We start from the raw sequence: 26,498 nt of genomic DNA, 5'->3' as shown, positions 1-26,498 counted from the left end.
ACCTATCTGCTACACAAGAATGTGGACAACATGGAATCATCCATCCTGCAGTGTTTGTGCCACGCCCACCATAAAAAAGATTACAGATGTCCTCAAATAAATATGCAGTGTTCCACTGCGTGCAATGCTTTTTTAACGACTGAGTGGCATCTCGTTGTGGAGGTAGGTTATCTTTCGTGCAATTTAATTATTACAGTGCCAATCTGCAAGTTCTTTACTGCAGAAATATTTCGGAATAACGAACGATTTTCGCTAGTCCCGTGAAATTCATTACATCTAGATTCGAGCGTAATTTTCTACGGAGGAACCGGCTGCTGCATCAATTCAGCAATGCTGTCAAAGTATCCTTAAACAGGTCTATTTCTCGAGCTAGGAGAGGAACGCAGGCTGCAGAAAGTAGGTCAAATGGGGTATCAAAATATGTGAAGAAGAGCAGCTGAGGCAAACCTTATGGTGTCTCCGACGATGTGGGTAACTCCAAACTTCCTCACAAAGCTCAGCATGGCGTCAGCAAAGAACACTGCCGCGTGCTCACAGGTCTGAAGAAGCTGGATGATCTTCACCACGCAAGCTGCAAAAAGAGACTTACATCATTATATCCTCCAACTAAGGGGTTTCCTTTTGAATGGTTTTCCCTGCACAGAGCACAGAGGAGTACAACCTACCTAATGAGCTGAATTTCTGCTTACCGTAAAATCCCGAGAAGCCCCGCCCCCGAAAGATGATCCCCACCCCATTTTTGGCTTGATTTGCTATTTTTTTTAACACCGAAAGATAGCCCACTTCTAATAATCGTAGTGTTCGAGTCAATGATGACATCGGCGTAAATGCGGCTAGTTAGCCATGGCATAACGTAAGCCAACATTGCCGACTGAGCAGTACAGTCACCTTTGCTTCATTGTCTCTCGCCGTGATAGCGAGTTTGGCAGAAAAACATGATCTAAAAATAGCTTCAACTTTTCTCGATTAAACATTGAAAGTTAGCCCACTCCTTATTTTCCCCCGATGTGCTCTCGATCTTAGGTGGGCCATCTCTCAAGACGTCACGGCGTATGTACCCACAATCAGCAAGCTTACAATGAGAGTTACTCAAAGCCTACAAAGAGTACTGGCACCGATCAACCTAATGTCTAATACCGCTACAACAGTCACTCTTCCCTTGCCGTCTCAGAACGACCGTACACGGACTGTTGGCTCAAGGGGCACCGCCATTCCGATGCACAAAAGTTTCAGAGGCGTAGTTGGCACGGCCATCTGAATCGCAGCTCGGTGCATCGTAGACCCGGTGTTAGGACACTTGGCAATGACGTCTCGCTTCGTTGCAAGTTGTAATCCCAACGACAACTAGCAATACAGTCTACGCGGAGATATGGTTTCGGCTATGCTACTCGTACATGGCGACAACAATTTTGTGCTTTGTTGTCGAGGCTGGTGTCGCTTCCACGGTGTAGCAACCCCACACTGCTGCAAGAGCACGTGTCTTGTATCTCCTTCACACACGCTCCGACGGCAAGGAGCATTTGACGGCGTTGGAACATTGGAGAAAGTACACTAGCCTCGACAACGCAGGGCAAAAAATCTGGCACCTAATACGAGTGTGGTGTATGTATTGGCTCTAGGTGATAGCTGCGACCAAGCTATGGTGCTTAGTGCGAGGCTTGGTCGCAATGAGATAAAAACAGCAATGTGACTGGCCCGAGTCATTCTGAAGCAGCCAAAAGTCCACTATGGAAAAAATAACTTTTGGAGCATAAACACACATTTCATTTGTTTTTCTAACACTGGATATAATATAGCTCAAGATTCATGTGTTACCCTGTCAAACTAAAAGACATTAGCCTTCCAGCTTCTGTGCAACCTTTTATCAGCATAATTGCACGGCAGGTCTGATTCCCTCAAAACAAAACCAGCTGTCTACTCCCAAACAGAAACACCAGGCACAGCAACACAATACATACTGACTGAAGGACAGTCCAAACTGCTGTGAATGGTTGTTTTAGGTATGGAGTCAAAGGTAAGCTAAATATATATTTTAGGAAAGTGATGTTAGAACAGAATAATATTAAGCACCTGAACTGACATCTCATTGAAATTTTAAAGGATGTAATAAACCTGCAATTACTAATTAACAAAAAAAAACGCTTTGTAATTTGATTATGAACACCGGTGACAATTCACATGTAGAACTTCGTGATAACAAAAATCGGCATGTGAACGATGCACAGGGTGAGCGAAGTATTTGAGGTCATAACAATGACTTCAGCAAAGAAAAATATGTTTCAAAGAAATATTATTGTATCTGTACAGAATTTGGTACAATACTGTTTTCTACTTGTATTCTCGAACTTCATTCGATAAAAACACCTTCAGCGGCAATGGGCGCATTCAGTTAGTGAGCTCCAGACTCTGGACATCTGCGCTCGAGCGCGCGGGTTCGGAGCGTAGCTTAAAGGGCAACTCCGCTTCATTTTTGGTTTTGAAAATACAATGCAGTCCTCTTCAGTATCGCCTAGGAAGACCACACGTGAAATCTTACGACGCAGTTCTGTCTAAATGTTTCTTAAACGGTCCGACAAACTTTGCAACTCGCCAAGTTGCCGAAATCGGCTGACTTGAGCGGGCGAATTCAGGCGCAACCAACAGCGCAGTCAAGGCTACGGCATGGGCGGAGCCAACATTGAGCTAAACGCCATCTACATGGCCCCCTTTTGCTTGTTTTCACTTCTCCGGGCGAGCGTAGCGCATGACGTCAGCAACGTTGCCTCTCGGCGCTCAGCAGTGTCCACGTGATTGGCGTAACGCGCCTGCGCAGCGCGTTTCTTGGGACCCATCCGGCCGCCCGCTGTGGTCCCGCCGTTACCGCCGTCTTCCACGTCACAAACGCCGTCGTCGTCTCACCGATTGTGATTATTGTCTCTTGGAGTTTCGTCCACACTACGGACACCACGTGCGCGCACACTTATGCCACAGTTGTGCAGACGTCGTCGAATGCCGTAGACACCAAAACGTGGCGAAGAGTGCGGTGCAGACGACACTCGCGCCTGCCACACGCCCGCCCCAATCCCGCCCGTCGTTGGGCCGAGGATCACGTGACATCTCGTACCACGTGATGGCCATGTACTTGGCAACCCGAGGCCAATGTTGCCGGGCGGAGCCGAAGTTTCGGTTTCGATTTCCGCTCGTGTTTAAAATCAGATTTAAAAATATATATCCCATTTTTCGCGAAGCAAACGACGTAGTGTGTTTTACTAGGGCTTTTTAATTCGAAATCAATCATTATCCCGAAATCTTCGGAATTGAGCGAAGTTGCCCTTTAACGGCGCATTTTGGTACCGAGGCGCCATCTGACGCCTATTTTTTTAACGTTTCCGGTTCCGGCTTTCCAGCGCGCACTTAAACGTGGCTCCCGTCTCGTCAAAATGTCAAAAAAGTGTTTGTTCGACGATGACTTCGATGGAATAAGTGCACAAGGCAGCAACAGCTTGTATTTGTGCTGCACGCTGTTGGTGCGGCGATTAGAGGTACGCCGAACGCCTTCTAAATTCCCAAAAGCCTTAAAGAGTGACGGCTGAATGGCATGAAGAACTTTGACAAGCATTTGAAGGATGCAAGGAGGCTATGGAAGGATGTATGCATACCTTTCTACAACAGCACCATGCTTTTTTATTTTTTTATTTTTCACGATGACGGAACGATTGCACGAGCTGCCGCAAAGGCTTCGGCGCAAGCACCAACGACGCCGAGAGCTCCGAGCACTGCATGGTAGCGCAGAACGAGCAGCTCCTACCCACGACCGTCCTACCTCGGTGCCGTTCCTGGCTAGGCCGGAGCCTTTCAGCCGCGGGGTTCGGTTGGTGCGGTCACGGTCGGCGAGGTTTGGCGAGGCGAGCGCGGTGGCATCCTCGGAGCGTTCGGAAGCGAACTCGCTCGCCAGGGATTGCGCACACCCGACGCCTCTGGTCCAGAGTGGTCCGGTGGCCTGGCCCGGAGCCCAAAACGCTTGGGTTTTGATGATTCTTCCGTCTCGTGCGAGACCACCACAACACCACAATGCGCAACACCATGTGAAACCACCGCGAGTAACCACCAGACTGGCCGCGAGAGCGGAAACGCCGTCATCTCACCGGAAACCAACCTGTTCGAGCTCTCGCGCACCATCTCGACGACAAAGCTCGCGGAGCGAGCCCCGCCACCGTGCACCGGAAGTGAGACGATGTCGTTTAGTTTAGCTCGAGTGCACCCTGACCGCTGGAGCGCGCTCAAGCGCGTTAACTTAACGCGCCCAATGACCGCTGAAGGTGATCAGGGCATGCAGTTGTTTTCAAAGCGGCGATGTGGCTTTGAAAACAACTCCATGCCCTGATCAAATGGTCCTTGATGTTGGCCATAGCGTCCACAACAGCAGCCTTAAAACAACTTTTTGACATTGTGCAACTGCTTGTCGCTCTCCCTCTCAACGACGCCCCAGGCATAGTAGTGCAGTAGGTTTATATCTTCAGTGTGAGGAGGTCACATGTTAGGGGTGACGTGGCGGCTGTCAGCCAGTCAATCTTGGGCGCGTGGGCCGTGTGGCATGGAGCACAGTCTCGTTGAAAAATGTATGGCCTCAGGCTTTACTACAAACCTTTACTACAGTGCCCAGGGTCTCAATTTATTTATTTATTGCAGTAGCCTCGGGGCCCAAAGGGTGCTACAGAAGGGAGTGGGAACCTATGCTGGCCTTCAATTTGACCTTAAGGCCTTGTTGGAAGAAGTGCAGCGGCATGACATGACTCTCATTGCTCACAATGGCTAGGACCATCGCAGACGACAGAAACTTTGTCAGCATGATCGTATGGACCTCACTGGGGCTCAGATAAAGCCATCTCTCATTCCTCCTGTTGACCTTTTGGTCTTGGTCAAAGTTCTCGTTAGAAACAAACCAAAGCATGTCCGGTTCTTCAAGGTGCTTGAGCTTATTCAACAAGCGCTTGGACTGGATGACAGTTTTCCTGGCCCTTATTGACTTGCTGTGGTCGCCGTTCTGACTGTTGAAGGACGGTCTGAACTGCTGGACAAACTCGGCCGTTCTGAAGACGTCTGACCGCTGGAAATGTTTTTTTCGCTTGGCTACAGATGCAATGTTTCCATCAGAACCTAAAAGCTGTTTTCTGACCTTAATACGAAGGACCTCGATTCGAGAAAGTGGCTATATCCAAATCACTATGGTCGGCGGCCAAGACGACCAGGAGAGCATGGCTTCTCAATTCTTGTGTCAGACCGGAAGCTTCCAATTTGAAATTGATACACTAGATAGATGACCTACGTGTAGTCAAAGGTGAAGTCAAATGTATAGACAGATGTAGTAAGCGTATGAGAGGTTATGTACCCTGAAGTTGTGTTCTCAAATACCTCGCACACCTTGTATATACATCCTAAAAATCCAGCCAAACTCATAAAAGTTATTATTTCCACCCACTGCCCCAGCTAACTTTGTTTTAACTTACCCTATTCACTGTGTCATTGCACAGATGGAATCTATATAAAGGGGAAAACTGTGACGACTGTACAAGAGAGTCAACAGAACGAATAAATGCAGAGAACAGTCCATATAAATCTTCTCAGAATACCCAAGTAACCTCGCTAAATCTCAAATTTAAAAAAGAAAAATCGCCAGAATATTGTTGTTTGTTATAAATACCAGCCGCCATTTTATCCAGAAATTTTGACAGAAAGGTCGAGTTAACACATCAACAAACACCGAGCTTTATTTTTCTTTTTTTTTTTAAATATACTTGACTGACATTGGCATGTACGACGTTCCATTCTAGAGGAGCGTTTCCCTTTAGTGCGCGAGTGTGCAGTGGTAAAGCAAGATATGCAAAATCGCTACGTCTACTTCACGGCTCCCACTTCATTGCAGTGCACAGAGGTGCACTCAATGAAACCAACTAACCCGCCAGAACAGACAACAAACACGAAAAATGTGGCAAGACTTCAGAGTACTGTCAACGTTTGACACAGATATCAAATCGAGCAGTACGTCATTTGAGACAATAATCAAAGGTTCTGAAACTTTGCACAAGCCTACCGTAACAATTTGACCATGTAGTGGGGCCTCAGCTATTATTTTTAGTAATAATAAAGTAAATTCACGCCTTGGCGTAAATTCATCATATTTTGGCAAAATGTAGCAAGACCTGGCGGGGTAAGTACTTTGGCACAATTTGGCACAAGTGGGGCAGCAATCGCATCACTGATAAGAAGACGAGGGAAGGGAAGCCCGCTCACCCAGACCATAGCTGTGCTTCTTGACGTTCAGGCCCAGGATCGCTGTCACAGCCTCCCTCACGCCGGCCGTCTTGGCACTGCTGGGGTCCTCCACCAGCTTGAAGCAGCAGTCAGCCACCAGGCTGAACCGAAAATGTGCATCATCGATTAATGCTTAAATACTGGTTCCCGGTACCGATTCACAAGATGGTAAAGAAACATGCTCCACAACCGGCGTGCCACTGAAAAAGATCCGCCTCATCCGAGCTTCGACCCCTCAGTGTAGCAGAGCGCTCTACCAACTGAGCAAACTGAGAATTGGCTGTTGGTAGGGCAAATCATGGATGTTGAAAGTTGCCCCCTCTTAATCGAACGGATGACGAGGGTGACCGTTCGAGATATAATTATTAGATGCTAATAATTTATGGGAAGTCTCCCAAAGTGGACAAGATCTGGAAAAGAATGAGTTTACTTACACAAGACAATTCGCGCGTGAACCTTCTCCACCTTAACGGTAAAGCCTGTTCAAACTACTGTGTTTGACTACAACCGACCGAGACAAGACCGGTTTTTAAGCCTCCTGCGATAGCTTACAACCGGCTGCATTGCTGCGCAGCCGGTCGTAAGCTGCTGTGAAGGTCCGCTTACTCTACCAACGGCCAACTACCGTCAAGCTCATTCGTAGGACGCTCCGACAATCTTCAAGAGGTACCGGGATTGAAGCCCAGAGCGGGCAGATTCTTTTAGTGCCTCCTACAAGTGGCGGGTTGCACTTCGTCTCAGGAGGAGGCCATCTTATTCTCGCGCCAATCTGCACCCTGGGGGCTTCCCTTAAATAGTCTATGCCTAGGTTATGGTGCCTGCAACGCCTTTCCGACCAGTGTGTCTGGCATCCTATTCCGCTCACGCATCCAAAAAGGTCCCGAAGTGGCAACAGACGACGTCACAAAACCCAGAGCGTCATGCTGTCGGACGTCGGGACCCCGGCGGTTGGGCACAGATTTCCGGCGAAAAGCACGAGCCGACACGACTGTCGCCGTCGTGTCGTCCGGCGGAAATTGAGGGGCCACTTTTTGGAACGCGTTAACAGCACCAGTCGGAAATGCGTCCTGGGCATTGTACCTACGTTGCCTCGACTTATCTCTCAAGTAAAGCTCACTTGATAAACTCCTCCTCGACGGGCTGTGGGGACCAGAGGCGCTGGAGGTGCAGCTCAAACAGGTTCTGCAGGCAACCGAGGGCCTTCACCTTCTCCGAGCTCCACTCCACGAACTTGGCGCTCTTGGGAGCCGCCTTCTTCCGGCCCTGCGACGAGAGAGCGGACGACCTGAGCACCGAACCTGAGCGCATTAAACGTAGTAACTTAATGAAACTTTTCTTTTTTTCGAATTTCACTTTATTTTAGAAGTTATAGGCAAATTAAAATTACAAAAACAAGCAAAAAATAGCCTCCTTCATGACGTCCTTGGTTGCTTGAGTGGCCGTGAACTAGAGGAGGGGTAGTAAGCTCAGCGAGCGCTCACGACTGCTGCATTCTGTGTCGACAGCTCGAGAGAGTGCCACCAAAGCATGTTCTGGATAGGCTGTATGAAGCGGGCAGCCAGGGCGGCTTGCATTGCATTTGCTGCGCGATTAAACACTAATTTGGCATGACACTTCATTGGCCACAAACGACAGGAAACACGGGGTAAAGATCGGTTCAGAATGGGAGCCACTTCGCACTGCCATAACGCCAAACTGAAAGCCAAACATTCCTGCCGAAGGCCTTCGGAACGCTCGGAGCTAGTTCGATCCTCGCGCAGCACCGTTGCATACATCCGGGACCTTTCTACGCTCGCCGCTCGTATGTGCCTGATCCCAGTACACCTTTCTAGTATGCGCCGCCTTTTCCACCACTTGGTGGCGGGTATGTCAAAGGGTCATTTCTTGTTTCTATACTTTATAAACTGCATTTGTTTTTTTTCTGATCTAAAATACTGAACAAAAACTGTTTTTATAAATAATTTAAACAGTTTGCGCCACTTATTTTTTGTATTGCGACTAAAAGAAACTTTTAGCAGCTCTGACCAGCAGTAAGCCCACGACCAAAGACTTCACATTTAGCGCGCTCTCGGCACCGCGGGTCGCCCCCGTAGATGGAGAAGTTTTCTGCGTCGTCCGGTTAAAATATGACACACTGATATTTAGTTACTCTCTCCGTGCCCGCTGGCTTGCCTGAACCCCAAAAGACGTGGAAACCGCAAAAAAGGTAGACACTTAAATATGGTTGCAAGGTCCCTTTAAGTACAAGGGTGTGCAATGGATAGCTTACACTTACCGTGAAACAAATGAAACCGAGGGGGAAGTTATTCACGGTGAAGGAGATAACCCGACAATTCTGCGTTCACTGAACGAGCTGGCAAAACGGAAGCGTTTTGCACACTGCGCAAAGAGCGCCAAATGTGACTGGCAATGCCTGGTGTGCAAATATCTATGAAGCAAAACAGTGCCCCGTTCTGTGCGGATTCAATGCATGCAATGCCAAAAGTAAGCCAAAAAGCCAAAAAAAAAAAAAAAAAAAAAAAATGGAAGATTGCGTACGGATCCACGAAGTATACTTCAAATGTTCCAAATGCAAGAGCCGAGCTGTTTTTTTTTTTGTAGAGCGCAGCTCTTAGGCGCCCGTTCCCGGCTTGAGCGGCGTCACCGTCGGCATAACCGCGAGTAACCCTCGTAACCCTCGTGAGGGTTACGAGAGTTAATCTCACGAGGGTTACCCTCACGAGGATCACGAGGGCTACTAACCCTTCTAACCCTCACGAGGGTTACGAGGGTTAGTTACCCTCAAAAGGGTTACCTTCACAAGGGTCACCCTCACGAGGGTTATGAGAGTCACCCTCACGAGTGTCACAAGAGTTGTCGTCACAGAAGTTACTAGGGTTACCCTCACAAGGGTCACGATGGTTACCCAGGTCACGTGACCCCCCCCCCCCCCCCCCCGGGTCATGTGACCTGGGAATACCCCCCCCCCCCCCCCCCCCCCCCCCCGAGGTCATGTGAATTCCCGTTGACGTCATCAGTAACGTCACTGATGACGTCACCGGCATCCGCATCGTCATCGTCATCATCACTGATGACGTCATCGGTATCTGCATCGTGATTGTCACTGATGACGTCATCAACATCGTCACGTGACCCCCCCCCCCCCGACGTCACATGACCCCCCCCCCAAGGTCACGTGACCCCCTGCCCCCCGAGGTCACTTGACCTAGAGCACTGCACGGGCCGGAATTTCTAGGCCCGGCCCGACCCGGCCCGGTAGAGACACAACCCGTGCCCGGCCCGAGCCCGACAAAATTTTTAATTTCTAGGCCCGGCCCGACTTGGCCCGGAAGAGACACGGCCCGGGCCCGGCCCGAGCCCGACAGAATTTTTAATTTCTAGGCCCTGCCCGACCCGGCCCGATGGCTGTAGCCCGAAACGACCCATTCCCATTTGAACCGGTCCCGTTTCGACCCGTTCCCGAAACGAGCTCCCCATTTGAACTCGCCCTGTTTCGACTCATTCTTTAAACGCCCTTCCCATACGAACCCATCCCATTTCGATCAGTTCCCTAAACGCCCTTCTCGTTTGAATTTGTCCTGTTTCGACCTATTCCCTAAACGCCCTTCTTATTTGAACCAGTTTCCGAAATACCCTTTGCGTTTGATCGCGTCCCGTTTCAACCTACTTTTATAAGGCCCTGCACATTGCAACCTCTTCGCAAAAAGTCTCCATCATTCTAAGCCTGGTCTGCGCACCTTTTCTGTTTAAGAATATGTTCTGAAGCAGCTTTACATGTCAACACGTTCTTAAAATATACAACCCTTTCAGGCAAGCTTAAGTTTAATATATTCCTACTTAACCCCTTAAAACGTTTTTTTCAAGATAACCCCAAAACGTGCAAGCGCGAAACGGATTGTACACTGCGCGACACTGATACCGCGAACACGACGTTGGCTCTTTTCGAAATGGTGTTAGTAGGCACCAAAGTATACCGCTTAGGTCTGTGGCCCAGATGAGCACTTCTAAAGACACTAATAGTTTTGAAAACAGCCTTTTGATTCTATGAGATAGACAAAAACACGACGATTGCTTGTTCGCACTAATATAGTGTCGCGCTCTGTGCAAGAGTCTTAGAATAACATACTCAAGCACTTCGGGCAAGCTAAAATTAGCATCGCCATAGGTTTTACATCGCAACGCTATCTTTACGGTACCCAAAGCGCTTGCGTACGTTTTTCTAAATCTTTCTAATAGTGAACTAGATATTTTTGAGAGCGATGAATCAGACAGGTTGACAAGCATATGACTGGGACTTTATTTTGTTTACAATTCATAATACTGAACCCTCGCTCACACGGAAAAAGCTTGAAGGCTTTCTAGCTTCAAGACCTCTTTTAGTTATTATTTTTAATGACGCTGTAGTGAATTTGCACTTCGCTTTTTTTTTGTATTCAATGAACCTAAAAGACTAATGAGCAAACTTCTTGCTATCAACAACAATTTATGATTTACGGCACAAGATTGCCCAGGCACGGCCCGGGCCGGGGGCCAGCGCGGCCCGAGAATTTTTTTGTTCAAGCCCGAGCCCGGCCCGGGCCCGAGAAAATATGTGCTACCCGGCCCGAGCCCGGCCCGCCGGGCCGGGCTCGGGCTTTCGGGCTGGCCCGGGCCCGTGCAGTGCTCTAACTTGACCCGCCCCCCCAGTACCCTTCCCTCCTCCTCCTCAAGAGCTGCGCTCTAATTCGGCGTTACAGGGAGTTGTAAACGGCTTTCATTTTTTTCTTTCACAATGCGTTTCCTTTTGCGCCGGGAGTTGGGGCAAAATGAGACATTTGTGATTTTTTATTATCCCTGGATATCTTTTAGCACTAATAACTCGAGCCTAGTCATTTCTACTGACCACTATACCGAAACCCCAAAGGAGATCCTCGTACAACTCTTTTTCTCGATTCGCAAAAAAAAAAAAATAATAATGGCGTTGATTTGAAAATATTTTGTATCACCTTTCCAAGGATGACGCATAAAAAATCACAAAATTAAATAAACGAGAGATCCGGGGCTACCCAAAAGAAGGTGCCGGAGTGTTGGCTCTTTGCAAGCGGTTACACAGGAACGCAATGCACCTGAGCACACTTGAACACAAAAGTCTGGAGACTGAATCTAAATTTAAAATACATGCAAACCGTTTGGACATAAGTTCAATAGGATCAATAGAACCTGCAAAGCAAAATCGCAAGGTTGTATTTCGAGAGGACGGCTACATTTTCCATTCTTAATGCCAGATTTGGGCGAGTGTTTCAAAATGATCCATAAAAGAGTGCGCGATCTGTCTCCAGAGGTCCGGCATGCCCGTGACATCATCGTGTCTGGCTACACCAAGTGTACCGTAGTTATGAGCTTTGCCAATCGGTGGCGTCAACGCCTTACGAACTCGCTTTGTGAAGGCACCCAAGGACTGAACAAGTGCATGACTGCACCATCTCCACTGCCATCAAAAAGTTCACGGAGTGCTCATGCTGCAGGCTGCCTGCGGTTGTGTGTAGAGTACCACATCGACACGAAGATTATTACTACGATGATGATATCAGTCAGCTGCGCCGACTCGCTTGCAGCGAGATTGCAGTCAAGCGACGAGGTTATTCGGTCAAGCCGTCCTGTTGTTTGGTCCACCTCAGAATGTTTGCTCCACAAACATTCTGAGGTGGAGCAAGATGAAATGCTACATTTAGGCTGCTTGATTCTTGTAACCAGTTCTGTCAATTGTTAAAAAAAGATGTAAAAATGATAACACTCGCAGTAATTATTCTTGTAAATAAAATTAAACTGCTAAGACATATTTTAGGCTAGAAATAAAAAACGCCCCCCATTGCATCTTTGACGTTTTGGTGACATATTTGGAGTCTTGTATCTTAGGATTCATTATACATTTTACATATTATATACTCTATGCCTGCATGTCTATACACATGCCGTCGACTGGTACCACTTCAGTTTCGTTTATTGTCACAAAATAATTTCTATAAATTTTTAAATGTCATCGAGTAAATTCAGCAATAATACGAGCACGCATTATTAAAACAGGCCGTCTTTTATTTCAATTAAATTTTTTTTGTAATATTGTTTCCAATGATGCCACTCTTTGCGCACATGATCAAAGTTCCCCATTTTGTACAGGTCCGATTCCTATACACCAGGGGTGGCCAAGCTGCGGCTCGCGAGCCACATGCGGCTCTTCGCGTGTTAAAGTGCGGCTCGCGGCTCCCACCCTCTCACTTGCCCGCCTCCCTCCCGGTCACACGAGCACTTCCCCAAAAAGAGAAATATAACGCGCTTAAAATGGAAAGACAAATTGCAACTTGGTAGTGTTCTGCTACTGCTACGTTACGTACAGTTGGACTGTTTTTGACTCGGATAGATTGAAAGTAGTTAAAGTTTCGTTTACTGCTCCGAACGAAAGTTTGCCCTCCCTCTCCCCCCGCGGCTCTTGGAAATTTCGTGGTTTTGTTTGCGGCTCTTCGGCCGGGTCAGCCTGGCCAACCCTGCTATACACCTTTCCAAAAAACGCTCCTAGGCCGCCGCCACGCTGCTGATGCGGCTGGTGAGACTCTCGCGCCCTCTATCAGCTAGCAATTTTCTGTCAATCTCTTGGACTGTGAAGACCCGTTTTTTGCAGTTTTGCATTCGACATTTTCTCGTCCCTCTTCAAAGTTTCCACTTAATATTTTTTATGCGTGCCGCGTACGCTTTCTGTGTTATCTTCGATTGTGAGAAATAAGGCTGGTAAGTGCCTGCCATTCAGGCTTTTCTGCTTTACATTCATGGGAAACGAAGAAGGTGAAGGACGTCGAACGACCCTCGACGCAAACATTGTTCTCCCCCCTCTTACAGATTATCCGCAGAGAATCCCCTGTCCTCTCCAAAAATAGTTGTTTGGATTCGGGTGGGAAATGGGTCAGTCATGTTCCTTCCTTTGCCTTGGTGCGGTTGTGAAAAAAGGAAGCTCTCCCCAAAACGTGCCCCAAAACGAAGTCATCTTGGATTCCGTCCGATCGTCAAGAAGTGACTGTCGTCGACTGTGACTGTGTTATTTGAGATCTTTCTCAAATAAATTCCTTTCGGATAAAGCTGCATCGTGTGGTTCGTACGATATATTGTTTGAATGTTAACACTTCCTCAATTGTATGTCCGTGTCCTGTCCATCGGTAAACACATTACTTGTAAGCGTGAAAAATGCATGCCTTTCGGCCCTCTTCTGTTGCAATTTATTTTTGACAGCAAAGCACTTTGTCATTTCACATGCGGCGAATCCCATGGTGCCGTCAAAACTTATCGTAAGAAAAAACACAAATAACTAGAACTTCGTTGTCCGTCCCCCCTTTCTATGTATCTTCCTCATGTCTAATTACCGTTACCAACACGCTCGTTTTGTACTTATACATTCCAGTCGCATTCGTTCTGTCGTGCGCATACCCAACAAAAATAGTTTAGTTTTTTTTGCTTTTTGTTTTCTCAAATGTGGTACAATGCTTTCTCAATGTCCTCAGGAAAATACATGTACCATGAAACACAAAATATAGCGGGAAAAGACCGCCAGCAGCGTTTGAAACTGCGCCTATTGAAATCACAGTCCACTCGGTTAGGGTTAGGAGGGACGCCGGTGAGAATCTAGCCTCAAACTCAGTGACTGGGCTTGAAAACGGTTTGTTGCCCCTGTTGTTGAGTATTTTTTGGAAATGTGTATACACTGTAGTCGGTGACATTTTAACAGAGGAGGCGACCTCCTCAGTACTATTCGCTCTGCTAAAGTGAAAAGAGGTGGAAGGTGCTTTCATTTTACTTTTAACCTGCCACTGACTGTCAGATGCCATACTCTGTGGTGCAGGTACTCTTACGAGGCCAATGATGACAAAACCTTCCAACGAAGGGGGGCATCCACTAGGTGAAATTTGCTAATTGTTTATAAAACATCTTTCTTCAGCATTTTTGTATCAATGACTCATGTTTCCAAAGTCTTTGTACCCGATGGGTTGTATTTAAGCAAAAGAGAAGAGTGTTAAATTTTTGTTTCTGCACAGCGAAGGCCTCACCTTTCCGGCCACCAGAGTGACATCCAGGTTGGGCTTGCAGACCTCCTTCTCGACGAGGTCGGCAAGTTGGCACAGCGCGTAGCACGCCATCTTGAGCCGGTTCCGAGCGACCTTCCGCGCGTCGACGCTCGGGGGCTGGTCCGAGTCGTCCAGGAGTAGCGTGAGCTCGGACTCCACCTTGGACGTGCCTGGGGGGGCGGTCGGGCAAGCGAGGGGGTCTTAAAGACGGCACCAGCACGTCGGTGACGGGCACAGAGCACTGCACGGGCCACGGTTCCGAAAACCGGCTCACTCCAACTTCATCTCACCCCAATGCACGTGCTGCGCAACACTTTCCACGATTAATATACCCGCAGCTCCTATGTCAGTTGCACGCCACTGTACTGGATTTCCGAGTGCAGCCTATCTTAAAACACGCACCGGATATAGAAAATCGAGACGCGATATTTTATATTTTCGTTGGATCGCAGCACGCGTTTCGGTGAAATGTCTAACTTACATCGTAGCGCGAGCTCCCAGACCCCTTCCACAGTTTTTTCATCCAGAGAATGGAATTTTCTGAAACGAAACATGGACAGCGAACACGTGTAAGAGGATGCCGTGTGATATTCTGCGCTTTTGGTGTCGCGGAAACAGTGCCAACTTACACGAGAGAACTGTACAGCAAATCGAAGGAATCGATGATGTCGCATTCGCCCACTGATTTCTTCTTCGACAGGTGCTCTAAAAAAAAAAAAAAAAAGCAGAACGTAGTCTAGTGACACGGACCCGCCACCGAAAGTTGTAACCTCGGTTAGAAGTGAATAACACGTACCTCGAACTTTGCTGGCGATTTCTGAAGTCGTCAGAACGTCTTTCACGAAATACTGTCCGATATTCTCGGCCCGTCTCAAGTCATCCTTCACCAAAGGTAGGACGAACACGAAGTCCGACATGGCCTAAAAGCTATCAAAAACGAAATTAGCGTCGCTATAAAAATCCTGTGTAGCAGTATTTTAAATTGGGGGTATTGAAAACGAACAAAAAGAAGGCAATAGAATTTTCAAAACACAACTGCGTGGAATGATTCAAAACGTTCCACCTGCATTTAAGAAATATGTCCAAGCATTTAATATACGTCAAAGACATTTCTTCGTGCATTTAATTATGTTTGATTCATTGTCCTCGTAGATATCTACTCGCGTTCACATAAACGCTATTTGAAAACTTACCGCGAGTTTGACGCGATTTCACAAAGCCAGTCGAAAGCAGAGCCAGCAGAGCGCGGCTGGCGCGGCAGACAAAGAATAACTCCGCAGTAAATAAAGCTAATATTTTAACAATATATGGTATATTTTTTTTATAATTCGTTACAATATATGGATACTTTTATCAATATCTTGTTTTAAAGTAACTAGTTGATCAATAAGTTTTTATGTAACGGTTTTTGTACCAATCACAAAATTTCAGTATGGAGACTGCTGTCTTTGGCCCTAAATTTCTCCCGTGGAGCGTGGAGCGCAAGATGCTTTGAAACATGTTCAGTGCCGATATTAACCGGTGTTGTATTTTTGGTGTGTGTGTGCTGTGCGTCGTTTACTTCCTGGATTTACTGACAGTCTACGTAGCTAGTTTTGTCGTGATTTTTGTGGCCGTAACGAATTACTACCTCCACCAGCGCGAGGAGAACTCTCGCCATCGTCTTCGGATACTAGGCTTAATAAAGCATGACAAACGTGAGCGGAAAAGTAAAACGGAGCATAATTCCTCCCGGCGTCTCGTCACCGAGGGCAGTGCGACTCGTAGATCGACGAGCACCTCGCGGACCTTAGACAGCTCATACGATTACGTGCGCATAGTGCCCGGGAATAAATTTGAAACGTCGAGTGAGTCGCGAAGTGAAGTGAAGGACGACGACTGCAGCTTCGCGAGCCTCATGTCACCCGTCAAAAACGCCTATTTCGACCGATCGTGCCAAAGTAGCTTCACGTCGGACCATGCGAGGTGAGTAAACCCGTCCCGTTCTTCAGTCCCGACTCGGACATGTCCCAGCGCTGGTTTGAATGAATGACTTGCCCGCCATAAAAGTTTGGTGCGCGCAGCACGGAAGCGGGATCATGTGCACCCCCGCGCACTTGGTGCGCGCGTGTCGGATTTGAAAATTTTCTAACTAGTTTCATGTTTCTCCCGTGAAATGGCTTTTCGAAAGCTTGTTTCTGCCAAATTCGCGAGTTGAAAAGGTGTCGCCGAGTAATTGTGGCTTCCGCTTCCAGAAAATCGCAGTTGGATTGGGCGCCTCCGACCACCCGCCGGTATCCCATTCAGCAGGAGAGGTACTCTGTGGGCAGTTACCCCACGATCTGCCTCACCAAATCACCACTGCCCGTCGCAAGGCCTTTCACGTCTCCCGAGGTGATCGCGCCGGTTAAGGTCAAGATCCTCCCGCTGGCCTCGTCGCCTAGACTGACCAGCTCATTCAGGTTAGGAGTACCCCTGGTTCCTTGGCCCCCGGCTCAGCTTAACCCGTGTGCCGCCATTAAAGGGATTGTCCGGTCAAATTTTGTATTCGAGAAAACAATTGAATATCATTGTTATTGCCTCGAGAAGCATCGTACGTGCAATATCCGAATTCTATATGCCCATCTGCGTGAGTAATTTAATTTATACTGCTCGTATCGCATTCTAGCGTAAATGCTGCTTTCGTTGGCAACATTGAAGCTCTGACGTCACAAAACACAAAGCGAGCATTTTTGTCTCGTTGTTTGCCTGCGAGTGAATGCTTCAGCGTGCTTCGTTTTTGTTGTGCTCGACTTCTTTCGTGGCTGGGTGAGATTTTTGTTGCGCGGTTGGGTGCCACAACCACCGGGCAGCACATGCGAGCCAAGACATGACGTTCCACACTTTTCCGCGAGACGTGCAGTGACGAGCAAAGTCGTGCGTAGGGACTGGGTTCCCGTCCAGATCGAGATCCTGCTTATGCAGCAATCATCTCACAGAAGAAAGCTACGAGCTGAGCTCTCAGCGGACGGAAGGCTTGTAAGCAAAGGTGTGATGCTGTGCCAACGATATTAAACTACGTCCACCCTCTCCTCGCCCAACTCGGATCAGTCAATTTAGGTCTGTTCGATTCGCCTGAACTGGCTGAACTAGTTCGGCAGTGCAGGAACTGGTGCATTCGATTCAACCGTAAGTTGCACGACCGCTGCACTGGCGCGTTCAATTTATCCCAGTTCTGAACGAGTTCAGACCCAGTTCCTCAAAATCTCGCACCGGCTACGGACTCTGTTCAGCGTCCGTGCAGAAGCAGACGGCGATAGCAGAACCGCTCGTCCGTTTCTGCTCGCGGTGCCATTTTTCGCAGCGCTTGCTCAAATGTCTGCGATGTTTAACAATAACGCCGATACGGAGGTTGCATTTCCTCTCATTTATGATAATAACGTACCCGCGGTGGACGCGGAATCGAGATCCTAACCGAGGGTGGGAATTTGCTTGATTATGATATTCTAAAAGCGTTTTAGGCACCTGCTCGCGTAGGTTTGGCTCCCTGTGGTGAGTGTTGAAATATTGGTTCACGTAAATTGTTTCTTTTTGATGCTATGTGGGGATCCACAGTGTTGATATTCTAACTTACAGACACAGGAAAGGTATTGCCCTCTTGATAGTCTCCGCCTTCAGTTGCTCTTGGATGCATATTGACGACTCCGATACATTCCAGAGGTCTGGGATTTAGTGCGTTGGCACTCGCATGTCCCCGTAGCTGAGCATAATACTGCATGCTTTGTCCGCTGGTATCTGTGGACGCCCACTAACGGGCCTCAGAAAAACACCGAGAATCGGCATTTTTTTGCCGATTCTCGCTTCAACTTGACGCCAAAGTTTCGGTCGATAATTGTCTTGGCCAAGACGCTATCGTCAGGCCTTCGTCTTCGAGGTGACCGGTATACCGACCGCGCGCTGCCACCAGTGACTCCCGACGCAAAATCATCCTGATGCCGCGAACCTATCGTCGAAATGCAAAGATTCTCTTTGAGGGGCATTTGCCGCTACCTTCTTGACTTGTAACCAACTATAGTTCAGAACTTCCTGGCCGAATCGAACAGACCTTGATTATGTAGCGAAACCGAAACCAACAGCTTGGCCATCTCGAAATGATACCAACAGTTGTATTTAGCACGCGTGCAGCCCGATACCTGTTTGACCCGCGTGTGAAAATGGAGCGTAGCTACGATTCGCCAAGCTCGTCCAAGTCAAGTGACGAGTCGGACATGTATTTGAACGGTTCCCCGTTTGCCTTCGACCCGTGGACGTCGCCTCTGAGGGAATAACCCGCAGCCTCATCATCGATCCAGTGGATCTGCTGAAATGTGTACCCAGATGCCGCTTCGTGTACCTAAGTGTCGCTTCAGAGGCGAAATCTGCATCCTTTGCTTTGCAAGCGCCCCTAGTTCGATCGGCGTCCGTCGCAGTTGTGTTTGCGCGAAACGGCATACGTTTGCCCGAAGTTTATGGCTGTCTGCGAGTAATATCCTGCTAAAAGGCGTGACTTTTTTTGCACGTGCTTGTGAACTGCATTATAAGAACCGTATTTCAGTAGGGTAGGCCTAGGAGACTATATAATTCGAAACAAAATACAAGACATCCATCGACCAACGCTTGTTATCCCGACCATCCGATAAACCTTTGTGTTTTGTGACGTCACGCAGCACCTACGGATGTCAGCCATTGACACTGGCGAAATTCGGGGTGCAGTTTCGTACATAGGATCATGAAAGGTTTAATTAATAACGGGAGATCATATATCAAAATAAAAAAGACGTTTGTCTATATGAAGGCGCCCTCGACGTAACGAGCGCAAGAACTTAAGTACTTCCGGTTTCGACCGGACAATCCCTTTAACACGTTGTCAAAGTGGTCGCCAGTTTCGACCTCTTTTTTGACATTCTGTTAATGTTTGCATGAAAAAGTACTCACCGGATTCAACCTATTGTTGATGTCTTGCATACATGTTCCGCAAAACCTTTGGTTAATGTTTTGCGCAAAAGGTACTCACCCGTTTTCACCTCTTTATTAATGTCTTGCATGCAGATTCTGCAACACCTGTTAGTGTTTTGCTTACAAGGTACTCACTGGTTTCAACCTCTCGTTAATGTTTTGCCCACACGTTCTCCACAAGTCTGTTTATGCTTTGCGTACAAGGCACTGACAGGTTTCAACCCCTTGTCTGCTGTTTTGTTGCCCAGTGCCAACGCATATATGTAACAGCCAGCATCCACTGTGTCCTTGTGTATATTGGCAACACTCTCCTCCCCACGTGCAAATATGTACACTGAAATGGCCAATTGACGTCGCAGGAGCACCATTGCAGAGAACTCTTGTTGCAGGATGCATCACATAACTATAGCTGATGACAGAATTTAGATTTCAGGAGAAGCTCCTCCCACCTCTTTCACCTTTAGCAGAGCAAACGTTGGAGAGGAGGTTGTTTGCTCTCCAGCGTTCGCTCTACTGGAGTTGAAAGAGGTGGGAGGAGCTTCCCCTGAACTCTAGACATGTCACCGACTACAGCCTACAAGCTGAACATTCCAAAATAATGCGGCAGAAAGTATGCCGTTGCAAATAAAAACAAGGTCTGCGTCGGTTCCCCCATTGGCCTAAAAACTTTTCCGATAGGCCTTCGCCAAATTACCCAAACACCAAGGTTAATGCTGGAAACATAAGTGCATGTGCTGCATGCGCTCACCTTACTTGTATGAAAGATTGGGTGTGAATTACTAAAATAAGGTGTTCATGAATGCACGTGCAAAGTGCCATTTTTTTATATTTCAACTTCAGAAAACTTAGTGTTGAGGATGCTAACACATGTAACTATGCTCGCACATACCCCTTGTGCTTGCATAGTTTTACGAAAGCTCCGTTGCTCTGACGTGTCTTCATGTGGCAGCGCTAGTAAATGAGTGGGCTGGCGCATGTTACAAGGAAAATGAAACAGTGCAAAAAGACACAAGGTATTGCTTCCACTTGTGCTTTTTTCACACTTTTATTTTCCTTGCCTGTGTATGTTGTTTCTCTTAAGATATCTTCATTGTTTATTTATGTTATCTTTTGGCAATGGTGGAGGCTCTCCGGTAAAGGTGCAGCATGACGCTGTGCCCGGGGAGCCGTCATATCGAAAATTGGCATGTGGTCCTTTCCCCTGCCACAAGGGCACGCCGCCGACGTCAAGGCCCACCTTTCGTGAGCGGCAGCTTTCGCGGGGCTACGACGTTGTGCTTTTTTCCCTGGTTATCGCTTTGTTTCTGGTCGGTTTCGGCTACCAGAAGTTGCTAACAAAGGGTAAGAAATGCTTCGTGCCACAGTGAAATGCGGGATACAAAACGTGCATAGATATTCTTTCCCTTTTTGCTCTTCCTTAAGAAGAGGAGCAACCGAAAGTATGGAGCCATGCAATAGTGTGCAACGAACAGACTTCTGCGAGGAACATTTTGAGTCGGGATTTGTCAGTGAATCGTGGAAAGCAGTCTACAAGGGGCACGCCCTCATAGGTGCACCATGGAAGGCTGCTCTGTCGAAGGACTTGGTGCCAACAAAGTTTCCGAGCTTCCCTGGCTAGAACAAGAGGAAAAAAAAACAACTTTGCTGTGTTTTTGGGATTTCCCAAAGGTATTCTAAACAGGAACGTCTTGGCTTACGTCCACCGAGAACCATGGTCTGGTGCACTTACTGCACACTGCGCCGGACAGATTGTCTGTGAACTGGCACTTGGACCATTGGTCAGCCACTTTGGAATGACATCTGGCTTCCTGAAGCTGTTGAGCTCGCCGCTCTCGATTTACGGCCACGTCGCCGCATCCCTTGCTCCTCAATCTACCTGTTGCGCTCGTCACCTGTGCTTCTGCGCCACTTCGGTGGTACACAAAGGCTGCAAGAAAAAGCTTTCATAGTGCGTCTCTGCTTTGCTGCCATCCAGCTCACACTAAGGAAAGTTTCACTCCGAGAGCAGTTGCAGATTGTACGCTCCGTGCGACACACTCTATCGAGGCTACATTCCAGACTTGTACACGAAAATTGCTAGGGCTGGCCATATAAATGCCACGCATTTAAAGAAAAAGGTGCCAAGGGCTGTTATCCTTTTGCGATGTGAATGCTTCAATATTGCAAACAAGATTGAATTAATTGAGCTGACAAAACACAAAATCTATGCAGACTGTCAGAAACAGTCCTGTAGACCACTTCTGGAATGAGCAAGAAAGTATAAAGAGCAGGACAGGTTTCTGAAGGCATCTTTTAAAATGTCTATCTTATTAAACCCATTCTGCTGTTCACACTGTTTTATTGTTAAGGCCCGTTCACACTCTTGCGACCGAGTACGACTGAGAGAGACGAGATCTCTTACAACTTCTTAAATGTTTCTAGAATGAGGAGGGGACACACTGACATTGTGGCGCCATCTATGCGGTGACCCTAGAACTGCATTTCACAAAAGCGAAGGTTTTGCGGGATTTCCGACGTCAAATGTGCGTAATACCCATAGAAAGGCTCGTTTATAACATTGAAAAAAGTTTTTCGAGCCAAAAAAGAAAGGATATTGCGCGAGAAATTAAAAAAAATATGCCGGACCGCCGAGTTTACACTGCTTCCCAATAGATGGCGCCAGTGTGTTCTCTGGTTTAAGAAGTTTTAAGGAACCCAGTTTTAAGAGGTCGCAAGCAGTCGCAAGAGTGTGAACGGGCCTTTAGGTATATTTATTTGGTGAATAATATTTGTAACACGCTCAGTTTTACTTCTGGAAGTGGAAGAGTAGTGCATCGTTACTTTTTGCCTGTCAGATAATAAACGGGTGTCTAATTTCTGTTACGTTAACAAACAGGTTCTCCGTTAAGTAAGCATTATCCATAGAGTGAAGCATAGCTCTGCCGTGTCTCTGCTGCATTGCGTTTGTGCACCATCCTGGCCAAAATTTAGAGCCCTCACTGTCAGCAAGTGAACTCCATCGATGCAATTAAAAAAATGTAGCTTGCCACCCACAAGCATTTTTTACGTATTTTGTGTGTATGTATGCTCTATGAGTATATATCGCTTAAAAAATAGCACTTGTGTCTTTTTCTTTTTTAATGTGGGGCCTTTTAATATTATATAGCGTACCATTGTCACAACAGAACTTCACTGTATTATCCTTTGCTCGACTCCGAGCCCTCCGCATGCCGGTATTGCTCTTGAATTAAGGGCCTGCTTTGTGTACACTCCTACATTTACTATTCTGCAGTCCAGCACAGGTGATCTCAACAGCTTAGCACGTATGTGTATCTCACTTCAGAAAGAAAGGAAGCACACACCATACACACAAAAGCTGAAAATTGCACCAACCAGAAACCCTTCTTTAGGGCGTTTAATAGCCTTATATAGCATCAGGAATATTCACCGTCGCTTAAGAGTCCCACACTTTAAATGTCCCTTTCGATTTAACTCGTGCAAAGCTCCATTGCAATCACGGAATGTTTTACTTTGCGCATAACAGACGGCTTTGCGTAGACCTTGAAGAGTGTGGCGCCATGGGGTGGCACGGTGCACATGAGAAACAGGGACGAAAGTTTGATGCCTACAGAGGCGGAGTTATTCCACCTGAGCTTTCTTACATTGTGGTCTAAACATTAGTTGGCCAGTTGTGCACCCCCATTGTTGCCTGATTCCATCATAATCTGCCTTTCAGCTCTGGTATCTGGCAGCCAGAAGCAGTGGCATTGGTATCTGGAAGCCAGAAGCTGTGGCTTTTCTATTAATGGCTGAGTGGTGTTGTTGGCTTCATCGGTTAATGAATGAAGCTTATTAAATTACTCACGGATGTTTAGTTTAAAGAGGCACTAAACCACACTCTGCAATAATATATTTGTAATCATAACTCAATCTATGGGCTAAGAAACTTAACGTTACATTCATGCGTGGTTGATTTCTTTATTAAAATATGTATCAAAAGGTTGGCACCAGATGGCGCCATCAGACGGTGAAGGGTAGAGTTCCTGTATATAACTACCTACGGTAGCAGAGTTGCGCATTCAGCCTCGGCAAGTGGCCGTAGCACCGGCTTTCCCGCATGCCCTGGATGCTTTGCTCCTCACGTGACTAAATTTGGCGAATAGCGGCCAGGAGAAAAAGAAGAGGAGGCGGAAAGCAGGGGAACATACGCCGGGGCGCGAGAAACGTCGGCGGAGAGACCGTAAAGGTGGCTTTCTTACACGGCACCGGATGCTTTGCTCCTCACGTGATGGATCTCGGCGAATAGCAGCGTGGCGGCGCGGGGAAAACAAATGCGCAACTGTGCTCCCCCTTCGGGGGAGCATATCGAGGAACTCTAGGGAAGGGTAGAGCCCTGCTCTCAGAGCCATATATGTAAAGAATTTGGCCATTCGTTGGGAAGTATAGGAGAGAAATGAGGAGCCCCATTGGCTGAAAGCGGGCTGGGCGTGTTCTAGAGCGTCTTCAGAAATTTGAATGTGGCCAACCAGAAGCCGGAAATAATACCCTGGCGGTGGTCGCGAGAAACAAACTTGATAAGTGCATTGGAGTAACTTTAAGTGACTGAAAATATGGTGCACGTGATGTTTGAATCATGGTCATCCAAAATCATTGTTGAAGAGTGCGACTAGCAGAACGACCAACATAATCCGTACGGCAAGCGCCGAGGGCCGGGAATCGGACGTCCGGGCGGTCACACTCTGTCCGAGCAAACCGGAGTTTGAGCGGCACATTCGTTTCTTGCATCTTTCTGCATGATCATGATCGAAAAATAATGTGCACTCTATTTTCAACCATAAAGGGTTACTACATTTAACTCTTACGCGCTTATTAAAATGACCAAAACTGTTTCTCGCTACCACCGCTAGGGGATCCTTTTTGGCTTCTAGTTGGCCAAGAGAGCATGCCAAGCCTTCTTTCTGCGTCTGGTGCACGCCCTGGTTCTGCCTGCGCCTCCCATTGACAGGGATGGAACTGCTGCGCCAATTGCGCCACTGTGCGCCAAATAACTTTTCATGCGCCACACTGATACAAAAGTATAAATAAGAACAAAATTGCACCAAGGTGCGCTCAAACTGAAATTATAAACGATTGAGCATGCGCAGTCATTGATTGAGTCGGGTCTGAAAAAAGAGGAGATAGAGAAGGTTGAGTCTGGATAAGTGCTGTTAGCGGAGGCTATAATGTGAAATTGGCTCAGAATCTCAAAAACGTTAAGTGTATCTGTGAGTAATTGACGAATTACCAGGCATTTATTATCTTATTCTAGTCACTGAAGGATGGAAGACCATTTTTGTACTTGCATTTTTATTTTTTGGTACAGCCTACTAGTCAATGCTGAGCAATGGAAGCTATTTGAGCTTGTTTATATTTACCTCTTTGCAAGTCGGTTTTATCACTTGTCACACTGTAATGTGCAGTTTTGCTTCGTATGTTTTGTGTAACTTGCATGTAATTTTGTGAAAAATGTTTGCACCTAGAAAGTTTATTGAAACTACTACCGTTGAGTTCACATGGAGTTACCTGCATGCCATATTTTCTTTAGTTTTAAAAACCAGGTAACGTTTAGCCTTTATTTTAACATTCTTAAAACTCGTATGCTGCTTCAACTTGCTCTAAGACCTCGTTTTTGCTGCTTCCAGCCTGCTCCAAAGTGTAGTTTTTTTCTGCTCCCAAGATTGCTCCAAAGCTGCTTTGCCCAGTTCCATCCCTGCATTGACCAAACTTTCTGTATACACGGCTCTGCCTGCCCTTCCTTGTGACGGCGCCCTCTGGTGTCTTTGAAAGTTCTGAAGGGAATCAATATGCGTGGATATAATGTTTGGATTTTTAGGACGCTTAGAGCCCATAGATTGAGGTATGATCATAGATAAACTATCGCATAAAGTGATTTAGTGTGCCTTTAAGTCACATATGGGAAATGCCAGGTGCACCAAATTTTGAAAGCAGCAATCTCTGCCCAGCTGTACAGGCTCTGGTGACAACCCTCCAGAGTTCTTAGAGATTGCAGTCGTAACTCGAGCACAAGCCCGAGCATGCTGTGTGACATGGTTTGTTGTCTCCATTGTTGCAGCCAGCAGCGGACCACTTGTGGGGACATCGACAAGCAGGATCCATGCTCCACAGAGAGTGTCATACAGGCTCTCAAGGAGAGAAGGTCAGTTTGGTTTACATCCCTGGATGTCTTCTTATGCATGGCAGGTTGAATTTGCAATGGAGCCAAGCTCTTAAAACAGTCTGGAGAGAGAAATTCTCTCCTCACCTTATTGTGTTGTAAAGTACAATCTAATTAAGAACTCCTTATTCTTGATGTAGGTAAAACCACAGTTCTCGTGTTATAGCAAAGGCAGCTTGATGTTTACAGTTGATAGACAAACTATATCTGCAGCAGTGCATAAACAAATAAAAAACACACCGAAGACACTTAAGACTGCTTACTTATAGGAATGTGAAAGCATTCTAGTCCCGCAGGTCCGGTGGTGACATCACGCTCCCCCACTGGGCAGTCACGGTGCCCTTGCCGGCATCACGGCTTCCGTGACGAAGCATCTGCGTTGCTATGCTCTTCTTTGTGTTTTATTTCTGAGGTGCATCCGCTTTGACCTTGAGCGGCGCATGCTTGATGACATATTTTTATGACCATCTTTCGGGCACAACACCAACGCCTTTTCGCGTAATAGGACATGTAAGGATTTCTCCTTCAAAATTTAACCACTGCAAAGCTCAGGAAATTTACCCGCTAACTTTTAGCACACAGACTTGCATGTCACCATCGCTTCTTTACCTTGCCACATTGGCATAATAGAAGACTGGGCACTTACATCCGTTGCTTGCAGTGTTTGGGAAGATGGGAAATATATGCAATGTTATGGAGAGTTTGGCAGTCTCAAGATATCTACACCCTTGTCAGACGAACTTCCTAATCTTCTTTAGTAGAAATACCTTCCCCCCAATGAAGGAGTTTGTGCCACATGGCACCATAAATGCCCTTTTTCCCAAAAAGAAGCTCGCTAACCGCCATTAATACAAAGGGAGTACTTTCAACACTAGGCTCCAATGGCATTGCAGGCGAGCTGGGGCATCCATTTTGTCCCCCTGGCCTTGCAACCTTGAAAAACTCACCTGGCAAGGCTTTCATTGTTAATTAAA

At 47.1% G+C, this 26,498-nt stretch overlaps 2 protein-coding genes across 2 annotated transcripts in view; one reads left to right on the top strand and one right to left on the bottom strand.

Annotated features, from left to right (window-relative positions):
- LOC8034613 (condensin complex subunit 1) overlaps positions 1-15,648 on the bottom strand; it is a 182,994-nt gene extending 167,346 nt beyond the window's left edge. Inside the window, exons 1-8 of the mRNA XM_042290992.1 lie at positions 15,572-15,648; positions 15,175-15,305; positions 15,008-15,083; positions 14,860-14,918; positions 14,361-14,548; positions 7,409-7,554; positions 6,271-6,392; positions 448-571 (exon numbers count right to left, since the gene is read on the bottom strand). Coding sequence (XP_042146926.1) covers positions 448-571; positions 6,271-6,392; positions 7,409-7,554; positions 14,361-14,548; positions 14,860-14,918; positions 15,008-15,083; positions 15,175-15,295 — 836 coding nt within the window. The 5' untranslated portion in view covers positions 15,296-15,305; positions 15,572-15,648. The remainder of the gene's footprint in view (positions 1-447; positions 572-6,270; positions 6,393-7,408; positions 7,555-14,360; positions 14,549-14,859; positions 14,919-15,007; positions 15,084-15,174; positions 15,306-15,571) is intronic.
- A 146-nt stretch (positions 15,649-15,794) lies between these two features.
- The window catches only part of LOC115328275 (mucin-5AC), a 27,521-nt gene continuing 16,817 nt past the window's right edge, over positions 15,795-26,498 (top strand). Inside the window, exons 1-3 of the mRNA XM_029989487.4 lie at positions 15,795-16,343; positions 16,613-16,819; positions 25,423-25,506. Coding sequence (XP_029845347.3) covers positions 15,877-16,343; positions 16,613-16,819; positions 25,423-25,506 — 758 coding nt within the window. The 5' untranslated portion in view covers positions 15,795-15,876. The remainder of the gene's footprint in view (positions 16,344-16,612; positions 16,820-25,422; positions 25,507-26,498) is intronic.

This window comes from Ixodes scapularis, unplaced genomic scaffold, assembly GCF_016920785.2.
Source record: "Ixodes scapularis isolate PalLabHiFi unplaced genomic scaffold, ASM1692078v2 PGA_scaffold1__304_contigs__length_218370807, whole genome shotgun sequence".
In the NCBI taxonomy this organism is placed as follows: Eukaryota; Metazoa; Arthropoda; class Arachnida; order Ixodida; family Ixodidae; genus Ixodes; species Ixodes scapularis.
Note: the sequence above shows the minus strand (reverse complement) of the source record. Positions and strands in the feature narration are given on the sequence as shown.